Genomic DNA, 10672 nt, shown 5'->3' on the forward strand with positions numbered 1-10672 from the left:
ATCATCATCACTTATACCTTTGTATGTGAATATAAGATCATGTATGATATCCATGGATTTCAGTAAAGAAGATAATAATAATAATAATAAAAAGAAATTCTTCAGGCAGGGTGGACCTGTAAGTCAGCAAAAGCCTTCTGGGAAATTATTTATAGTAAGCTAAAAAATTGTTTAAAATAACTTTTGTTAAAAAACCAGAGGCTTTTCCATTAGGTATAATATTAGAAGAGATAGTGAAAGAGGAAAAAAGTCCTATTTATGTACGCGACAACAGCAGCAAGAATGTTGTATGCCCAGGGATAGAAGGGAAAAAGAAAGAACCCTATCAAAAGAAGAATGGATATTGAAACTGATGGATTATGCCGAAATGGCGAAACTGACCGGGAAGATTATATACACCAAGAGGACAAAAAAATTAGAAATGAATGGATTAACTTTATAAGAATATATGAAGGAGCATTACAAACATTTTAAAATGTTAGCAGGATTGGATTAGCACTTGTAATATAATTTGATAAAGGGTATTGAAAAAGGAGACTTAATAGATTGGATAAAAGTATTTAGTCACAGAAAAGAGAAGAGATAATTACTGGAAACCGGGGAGAGGAGTGGGGGGAAGTCTGGGGGTCAGAAGAACCCCTATAAAAATATTGAATTTGTTATGGATTAGTGCAATTTGTTTTGTTTTTTTTCTTTCTCCTCCCCATCCCAGGAGAACCGTAACAGCCCAGAAATCCTGGATCAGATTTATCAAAATAACCCCATCCTGTGCTACACGGCTGGCCCAATCTACGCACCTCTGCTACCCTTCCCGTATGCAGGTGGGTGACCGTTTCCTTGCACATGGGTCAGCATCGTCCTAAAATTGTTGGCTTCAGTCCTTGGGCAGCATGTGCCGTTGGCTGTACAGTACCAAACAGTTCAGCAACTTGGTGGCACGTGTCTCAGGGCCGCAATACCTCAAGAACCGCCTCTTCCCATATGAACCTACCCAATCCCTGAGTTCATCTTCTGAGGCCCTCCTTCGTGTGTCTCCTCGAGAGGTCCAGAGGGCGTCAACATGAGAACAGGGCCTTCTCTGCAGTGGCTCCCCGTCTGTGGAATGCTCTCCGCAGGAAAGTTCGTCTGGCACCTTCATTGTACACCTTTAGGTGCCAGGCAAAAACGTTCCTTTTTAACCAGGCCTTTGGTTGATCTTGGGACACGGGTGGCGCTGTGGGTTAAACCACAGAGCCTAGGACTTGCCGATCAGAAGGTCGGCGGTTCGAATCCCCGCGATGGGGTGAGCTCCCGTTGCTCAGTCCCTGCTCCTGCTAACCTAGCAGTTCAAAAGCACGTCAAAGTGCAAGTAGATAAATAGGTACCGCTCCAGTGGGAAGGTAAATGGCGTTTCCGTGCGCTGCTCTGGTTCGCCAGAAGCGGCTTAGTCATGCTAGCCACATGACCTGGAAGCTGTACGCCGGTCAGTAAAGCGAGATGAGCACTGCAACCCCAGAGTCAGCCATGACTGGACCTAATGGTCATGGGTCCCTTTACCTTTACCTTTTTTGGTTGCTCTTATTGACATCCAATACCCTTTTAGAATGTGGCTCTTTGGGGTTTTTTTTTATTGGGCTATTGTTTTTACAGTGGTGCCCCGCAAGACAAACGCCTCGGAAGACGAAAAACTCGCTAGACGAAGGAGTTTTTCGTTTTCTTAGCCGCTTCGCAAGACGCATTCCCCTATGGGCTTGCTTTGCAAAACGAAGCTTGCCCCGCAAGCTCCGGGGATAGCGGAGAAGCGCAGCGCGTCTTCCCCACTGTCCCCGGACCTCTTTTGAAGCAAGGGGCGGCGGGGAGAAGATCGCTTCTCCCCGTTGCCAGCCCCGCAATCTCCGGGGACAGAGCGATCTTCTCCCCTCCGCCCCTTGCTTCAAAAGGGGTCTCTCCCCGGACCCCTTTTGAACCAAGGGGCGGCAACGGGGAGAAGCGATTCTCCCGCTGCCCCCTCCCTTGCTTTAAACAGGTCCGGGGACAGAGGGGAAGGCGTGCGGCGCTTCCCCTCTGTCCCTGGACGGTCTCCATAGGAACGCATTGATTGATTTTCAATGCATTCCTAAGGGAAACCGTGCTTCGCAAGAAGAAAAACTCGCAAGAAGAAAAAACTTGCGGAACGAATTAATTTCGTCTTGCGAGGCACCACTGTAATTTGATTTTATATACAGTGGTACCTTGGTTCTCAAACTTAATCCATTCCGGAAGTCTGTTCCAAAACCAAAGCGCACTTTCCCATAGAAAGTAAGGCAAAATGGATTAATCCGTTCTAGACTTTTAAAAACAACGCCTGAAACAGCAATTTAACATTAATTTTATTCTCTAATGAGACCCTTGATCCATGAAATGAAAGCAGTAAACAATGTACTGCAGTCACACAATCAATCAGTAGCTAAACTGGGTTCCACACAGTCACAAAAAAACAAAACAAAAAGAGCTGCAAAAACAGAAACGCAAAATAAATAGCAAAAACAGACAGACCTCAGCGTAACACTCGAAACGGAAGTGTGGCCCTCGAATCGGAAGTGTAACACTCAAAACGGAGCACGTTCGGCTTCCGAAAAAAAGTTCACAAACCGGAACACTTACTTCTGGGTTTGCAGTGTTTGAGTACCAAGGCGTTTGAGAACCAAGGTACCACTGTATTATGATTTTCTTTGTGAACCGCCCTGAGACCTCCGGGTATAGGGCGGTGTCTAAATCCAATAAATGATAATGGATCCTGAGCGCACAGCTTATTTCTCCGTGTCTCTGCAGCTCCCGGTGGCCAGGGCTACGCGGGGATCCGTGACGAAGCTGTCAAGCTGTTCCACTCGCTGCAGCAGCTGGAGGGGCTGCGGGAGCCAGCCCTTCTCATGCAGGGGGTGCTGCAGACGTGCCATGACCTCCCCGCCCTGGTGGACGAAATCTACTGCCAGCTGGTGAAGCAGACCACAGAGCCCCCAGCTCCGGGTGCAGCCGCGGACCTGCGCTACTGGCAGCTGCTTGCTTGCATGAGCTGCACGTTCAGGCCGTCGCTTCCTGTCCTGTGCTACTTGCAGCTACATCTTCAGCGGTGAGCCCTGGGGGAAAGGGAAATCGGGGTGCGTGTATGTATGGGGTGCATGTATTGCCTGTCAGCAGGCAGAGAGGCCTGTTGGAAAGGACCCCAAGGTTCACCTAACTCAACCCCCTGCGAGGTAGGAAACTTTTCCCCCCATTTCTTTTTTTATTGATTTTCCAAAAAATTTAAACAAACAAACATACATTTTAATTGTACTTAATCCAGTCTTAGTAACATTGTTAAATGACTTCCTCCAATCCCCCTGGCTGAATTTCAGTGTATATCATTGTAACAGTTTTCCAAAACCAATTTTCTCATTGTTGTTGTTTAGTCGTGTCCGACTCTTCATGACCCCATGGACCAGAGCACGCCAGACACTCCTGTCTTCCACTGCCTCCCGCAGTTTGGTCAAACTCATGCTGGTAGCTTCGAGAACACTGTCCAACCATCTCGTCCTCTGTCGTCCCCTTCTCCTTGTGCCCTCCATCTTTCCCAACATCAGGGTTTTTTCCAGGGAGTCTTCTCTTCTCATGAGGTGGCCCAAGTACTGGAGCCTCAGCTTCAGGGTCTGTCCTTCCAGTGAGCACTCAGGGCTGATTTCCTTAAGAATGGATAGGTTTGATCTTCTTGCAGTCCATGGGACTCTCAAGAGTCTCCTCCAGCACCATAATTCAAAAGCATCAATTCTTTGGCGATCAGCCTTCTTTATGGTCCAGCTCTCACTTAACATCTTTCTTTCTTTTCATTTTAACTTTAAACATGTTATTCTCTAACATTACATATTTAAATCCTAAGCCTATCTGGTATTTGCAAGTTTTTCCCCAATTAAGTTATCTTAACGTATTTAACTAAATAGTCTTTGAATTTCATCCATTCCTCCTGGTAGTCTTCCTCCCTCTGGTCGTCGACTCTTCCAGTCAGGTCGGCTAGGTCCAAAAAGTCCATCACCTTCATCTGCAACGCAGGAAACTTGTGCCGAACGTGGGGCGCGAACCCACAGCCCTGAGATGAAGAGTCTCATGCTCTGCTAGCTGAGCTATCACTTGGCAGAAGCTTCTCTGCTACTCTTAAGCAAAGGCAGTCGTGTTCTCCCTCTGCAACGACTCTTGTTGATAGGACGCTCAGGAAAGGGGCCCCTGTTCTCTCTAGCTCCTTGCTTTGAGGTGGAATGCAAAAAATTGGAAAGAAAAGATTGTCCCAACTAAGGATCAGTGGTTGGATAAATTAATAGTTTGCAGAGTTAGCAAGTCTGATGGCCAAAAGAAGGAATACCTATGGGGGGGGGGAGTGAATGGCAATGCCTTGAAGAGTATTTAAAGAAAGTTGGTGTCAGGGGTTCAGGAGCAGAAGCACAGGGAAGAGGGGAGATGGAGAGCGAAGGGAAGAATCTGCGGGCAGCGTAGGAGAAGATGACAGTGGCCCGAGAGATTCCATGAGCCTCTCCAGTGAATCGGAAGATTCACAGAAGGGGGCGCCGGTGGCCAGGGCAAGGGGGGTCCCAAGGGGGACACCCCAGAAGCAAGGGGCCAGCGGGGACTCCCAGAGCAGCAGTTGGAAATCAGGACCAGCTTCCCCACCAGAGCATAGTGGGGGGGAAGAGTCACAGGTATCGGGGGTAGCGTCTCCCCCAGCAGGGAGAGGAGAGGAGTCAGGGCTGACCACGCCTCCATCGGAGAGTCAGACAACGGAGGGGAGGTCAGATCCGGCCAGTATCCCGGAGGAGGGAAGCAGTGACAGAAGTAGTGTAACGGTCAGGAGGAAGGTCACTGGGTTGGCGCGAGAGGCAAGTTCAAATGTACAGGAGCGTGGGACAGCAGAGAATGAGGATTGGGAACCAGGTCCTAAAGCCCGCCGGAGGCAGGGGGAGGAGCTAAGTGACTCAGCTTTTGAGGAGTCCAGAAAGGGGAATGCCCCAGCGGGCAGGAGGACCCAGAGGAGAAGAGAGCAGCGGAAAAGGTGGAGCAGGGCTAGGATCTTAAACTGGTGTCAGAGGGGAGGAGATTCAGACGGGACTTCGCCGGTCTAGGGTTTAAGACGTAGGGCTACGCGCTGCGGCTTTGAAATGGAAATTGAACTTCAATAAAGACTTTTGTACATAACGACAGCCTGGCGTTGGTCCTCTGTGAGCTGGGACCTAGGGGCAGCTCTGACAGTTGGCATTAAGGTAAACTGGCATGTAGTATGAGCCTATGATCAGCAGTGGAGAATATAAGTGATGGGGAAAAGGATGCTAAAATAAAGGTATAGCAAAATAACATGAATTGGATGTCAGGATAAGTTGGGAAGTCTATATAAGAGGATGACAAAATGGCGAACGTATGTAAAATATAATCTGGAAAAAAAAATGTATAAATAAAGCTCTGTGCTTGGAGATGGGATTAAACCTGCCAAGAGTAACTAGACATTCTTCATGCCCTCCTGTCTCTGTCACTGCCAGAGCAGGAAGATTGTGTATTTAATGCACGACAACAATTTGCAGGTCCTTTCCTCGGAATCTTGTTTGTGGCTAGGGGTGTGGAGTGCTGAGCAACGTTCTCGGGTATGGGTTCCCTAATGCTGGTGTTTCCCCGCTCCCAGCAGGACAGAGAACCAGTTCCCAGGCTCGGAGGCGACTTGGTACGGACGCTTCATCGCAGAGGCCCTGCACAAGACCAAGGGGCGAGAGTGCGTGCCTTCGCTGGAGGAGATTGCGGGGCTGATGGGGCGCCAGGAGACCGAGTGCGGTGTGCATTGCCCTAGCATCGCCACCTGCCATGTGGCCGTCACCTCCCAGACCACAGTCCAGGAGGTGAGCAGGGGTTGAATTGCGATGGTGGGCAGGGGCGACGCCAGCTGGGGCAAAATTCTTACCCGTGGGGCTTGCAGGTTGCCAACAGGAAGCTGCGGCTGAACTTGTGGATGATATTGGTGGCGTTTACTTGGGGGTTTGCGGGTGGCGCTGTGGGTTAAACCACTGAGCTTAGGGCTTGCTGATCAGAAGGTTGGCGGTTCGAATCCCTGTGACGGGGTGAGCTCCCGTTGCTTGGTCCCTGCTCCTGCCAATCTAGCAGTTCAAAAGCACGTCAAAGTGCAAGTAGATAAATAGGTACCACTCCAGCGGGAAGGTAAATGGCGTTTCCTTGTGCTGCTCTGGTTTGCCAGAAGTGGCTTAGTCTTGCTGGCCACTAATAATAATAATAATAATATTTATTATTTATACCCCGCCCATCTGGCTGGGCTTCCCCAGCCACTCTGGGCGGCTTCCAGAAAAATATTAAAATAATGCAATACATCAAACATTAAAAGCTTCCCTAAACAGGACTGCCTTCAGATGTCTTCTAAAAGTCTGGTAGTTGTTGTTCTCTTTGACATCTGATGGGAGGGCGTTCCACAGGGAGGGCGCCACTACCAAGAAGGCCCTCTACCTGGTTCCCTGTAATATTACCCGGAAGCTGTACGCCGGCCCCCTCGGCCTATAGAGCAAGATGAGCACCGCAACCCCAGAGTCGTCAACAACTGGACCTAATGGTCAGGGGTCCCTTTACCCTTTACCTTACTTGGGAGAGAGGAGGGAGGAAGGGAAAGAAGACTTGCCTCTTTCTTTGCCAAAAGGCCCAAGCAGCCAGGATTTTGTCTTGCATTGTGGCGCTGGCTGCTTCCATTCCGCGGTGCGTTTGGCGAGAGATGAGGCAAGCTTCTTTTCCCTTTTCCTCCCACCACTGTGCACCAGTTGGGTCTCTGTGCCCCTACCCTTCCACCCCTACCCTGCCCCCCTCTCCGCCCCTCTGCATGCTTGACACTGTCTGTCTGTCTGTCTGTGTGTGTCCCCTTTGCAGCACTGAGTGCCCTCCTGCTGGACATGCCCAGGCCTCCTGTCACCCCCTTTGTCTCCTCGTCCCAGGTGGCCCTGGAGCTGATGTTGCGCCTGGGCCTGGCGCATAGCCCCAACTCATTTGCCCTCTACGAGGAGAGCTGGCAGCACGTGCGCCCCCTGCCAGAGGATGCCCTGGTGGCAGATGTTCTCACGAGGTTCGAAAGGTAAATGACCTCCCCTCAACCCAGTACAATTTAACTTGGGTTACAGCTGGACACACAGGAGCCAGGAGGAGTTAAAAAGAGTTGGCAGCACGTTGAAAATCCCAACTCAAAATAAAGCGACATCCTAGCCTTTGCAGCTCCAGAGAGGATCTTGCAAATATACGGGGGAAGTGGCTTGGGAAATGCTGGGTTGCCAGAGGAGGAATGTGCATGTTGTATTATTTTATTGTTGTTAGCCGCCCTGAGCCCGGCTTCGGCTGGGGAGGGCGGGATATAAATAAAATTTATTATTATTATGTGATTGCAGTGGTGGGGTCTATTTCAGCTAGCAGGAGCAGAACTCTGCAAAAATAAAAATTTTAAAAATCCCTAGTTATGCTGGGATGAGTACAGAATGTATCTGACTTTGTGGGGAAGAGGGAGACAGTAAAACCTCGGCTGTCGACTGACAACCGAGGCGCGGCTTCCAATTGGTTGCAAGAGCTTCCCGCACTCATGCGGTAGCTGCGTCGGATGAATCATAGAATCATAGAGTTGGAAGAGACCACAAGGGCCATCGAGTCCAACCCCCTGCCAAGCAGGAAACACCATCAGAGCACTCCTGACATATGGTTGTCAAGCCTCTGCTTAAAGAACTCCAAAGAAGGATGTTTGGCTTCCGAAAAACGTTCGAAAACCAGAGCATTTACTTCCAGGTTTTCAGCATTCGGGAGCCGAAACGCTCCAAAACGGAGGTGTTCGGGAACCGAGCTTTGACTGTTATCGAGCTACCAGGAAAGTTTCAGTCTTTTTCGTCTGCCCCGGTATCCGTGGCATATGGGGTCAGAACATTGGATCAGGTTAGGGCGTTTTTGCTTGTCCCAGAACTGATGGGATGTCTTTGCTTGCCTTGTTGTAGCTCAGCTGGGGAAGAGCCACCCAGGAAGCCCCCTGGCAGACTCTGGTTCAGGCATTATGGGTGTTTGAACCTGGACTGCGTCCCCTGCAACAGCCAGGAGTTTGCAGTGCTATTTGAACAGGTAAGAGGTCACGCTGACCAAGAGAACAAGCTTGCAGGTGTGGGGAGTGCTGCTGTTCCAAGCGGCACACCCTCTCCCTACAATGCCCATTAGCTGTTCATCTACGGCCGTATTGCCCATTTGAGATGTTTCCAGCCTTGGGCTGCGTCACACTTGCAGAACCTGAATGGAGGCTTCTCCACCCACACCTACCTCCCTTGCTTCGACCAGCTTTTCCTTATTGACCTGCTGTCCACCCGCCTTAGTTGCCTGCTCTCTAATTCCAAGATCTTCCTTACCCACCAGGGGATCTCTCGCTGGAGCATTGTCTGCTGGGCTGTGGGCTCTCCTGCTGCGAGCGGAGTGGAAGCAGCTCCCGTGCAGCCATTTCCTGGAGACAGCCTCTCTGACGGGAGTTGCCGTGTGCGAACGGAAACAGATACAGGGGACGAGGCAGCCAGAGATCAGCCTGGCGGGCACGTGGTCGGCCTTTGGGTCTGTCCTCTGTGATGCAGAGGTTTATTTATCAGGTAAGTCGTCTCCCCTGCACTTCCGTATTTCCGGCCATGACTTGAGAAGGTACATGATGGAGAGAACTATGAGAGACCAGTGGCACACACTTGAGTAGTGGGCAGGCACTGCTATTAGGCAAAGCAAGATCCAACCATTATTGTGGAGGGAGGATTTTCCAAGACATGTAGCACACTCCAGTATCAAAACAGATTTTGGTGTATTTGCAGGTGGCGCTGTGGGTTAAACCACAGAGCCTAGGACTTGCCGATCAGAAGGTTGGTGGTTCGAATCCCCGCGACGGGGTGAGCTCCCGTTGCTCGGTCCCTGCTCCTGCCAACCTAGCAGTTTGAAAGCACGTCAAAGTGCAAGTAGATAAATAGGTACCGCTCCGGCGGGAAGGTAAACGGCATTTCCATGTGCTGCTCTGGTTTTCCAGAAGTGGCTTAGTCATGCTGGCTACATGACCCGGAAGCTGTACGCCGGCTCCCTCGGCCAATAAAGTGAGATGAGCACCGCAACCCCAGTCGGCCACAACTGGACCTAATGGTCAGGGGTCCCTTTACCTTTACCTTAGAGGGGCAGGAAACGGCATAGGAGGGGTAGGCCGAGCTCTGACCTTCCCCCATTTTCTTCTCAGGCAAAGGAGGCGGTGCAGCAGGCCCAGCGTATTCCGCACGGAGCTGCAGGAGACTCTCGCGGTGACCGCCACCAACAGATAAAGGACTGCACTTAACCAAACAGCCAGCGATGGGGACCCTGCCTGCGCCGACTTTTTGCCCTGGCAGCAGCCTTGAAGGCCAGGGAGATCTCGTGCCTTCTCCAGTCAGACACTTGCAGTGACAATACCCGTGGTACTTTATGCTCCTAAGGAGCTGGAAACGTATGTCCTCTCCTGTGTAGAGGGATTCCCTTCCCTTCCCCAACGCGTGTAAAAAATTATTTATATCGATAGATCTCCTTTCCTCCATTCGGTCTCTCGGAACAAGTAGTTGGCACGCTTCTCTCTTCAGCCCGTAAAGCTGCAGGCGGCTTGACACTGTGCCTATCGTCTGGTCTGTGCATGTTTTCACTCGCACATGAAGAGATGGTGAAAAACAGCAGAGGACTTGGGAGTGCTGGGTAGCATCTCCTCCTATGGCTCTCTTGCAAAGCTGTTTTTTTTAAAAAAAAACAAAAAAACAAAATAAATGTAGTAAACACAAGCCAGTGGCTGCTTAGCTTTGAGCTGGATGAAGTGCGTCTTGTGAGAGGGATTACCAGTTTCCCCTCAGAGTTTCTTGTCTCTTTTCCCACCACAAAGGCCTCTGGCCAAGCTGTTCTGAGCCCAGCTGATAGCATCGTGATTATCAGTGAGAATCGTTTTTTTAAAGGCAGGGTGTAAATCTATAAATACTATACGGTAGCAGGGTGCCTCTAAAACAGCTGGTGCTCATGTTGCATCACATGGCCTCTTGCCTTTTTGTGCCGAATCTCTAATATTGTAGCTCGTTTTTCCGATCTCTCTCACTGCATGGCGAATGGCTTGCAATCTGCACCATCTGTAAGAGCGTTCATGTGAACAGAGGCTTGTTCAGCCGCAAATTTGTGCACATGGAGTTTCCACTCCTTCTACACAATGCCCAAAGAAAAGGATTTCACAAGAGTTTTGAGTAAATGAAGTCCAGGGGCCTGCTGGACCAGGGTGAGAGAGCCCACATCACGCTACAAGCATTTTGGCAAATAGTTTTGTTTTCTTTGAAGTCCACAAATTGTGTCAAGACCCGATAGGCAGCAGGGAACTACGGAAAGCTGCTTTGAAGCACACACAGAATGACTTTCACTTATCCACTGAGCAAGTGTACTGAGCCCGAACCCACAAGAATCTGAAGTGGCCTTCAGCCCTTGCTGAAATCAGAACTCAAAAGAAGCAGGTTACTCTTGTCTCCCCAGCTGCAACCTCCAGGATGATCTTAACACACACCAGTTTAGGCCTGGAAAACATTTTTCAAGCCTAACCAATACAGGGGGAAGAGGGGCAGTAAATGTGAGGTAGGTTCTCACGGGCCCCAAAAGGTTGGCAACCCCTAAC

General features: G+C 50.0%; 1 protein-coding gene across 2 annotated transcripts in view; it reads left to right on the top strand.

Annotated features, from left to right (window-relative positions):
- Window positions 1-9806, top strand: part of PLEKHH3 (pleckstrin homology, MyTH4 and FERM domain containing H3) — a 36778-nt gene extending 26972 nt beyond the window's left edge. For both annotated transcript variants that reach the window (XM_079949635.1, XM_079949636.1), the window contains exons 6-12: window positions 713-821; window positions 2791-3088; window positions 5657-5864; window positions 6957-7093; window positions 7992-8112; window positions 8398-8621; window positions 9242-9806. In XM_079949635.1, the coding sequence (XP_079805761.1) occupies window positions 713-821; window positions 2791-3088; window positions 5657-5864; window positions 6957-7093; window positions 7992-8112; window positions 8398-8601 (1077 nt within the window). In that variant the 3' untranslated portion in view covers window positions 8602-8621; window positions 9242-9806. The remainder of the gene's footprint in view (window positions 1-712; window positions 822-2790; window positions 3089-5656; window positions 5865-6956; window positions 7094-7991; window positions 8113-8397; window positions 8622-9241) is intronic.
- The last annotated feature ends 866 nt before the right edge of the window (window positions 9807-10672 follow it).

Source organism: Podarcis cretensis (assembly GCF_951804945.1).
Source record: "Podarcis cretensis genome assembly, chromosome: 13".
NCBI classification, from domain to species: Eukaryota; Metazoa; Chordata; class Lepidosauria; order Squamata; family Lacertidae; genus Podarcis; species Podarcis cretensis.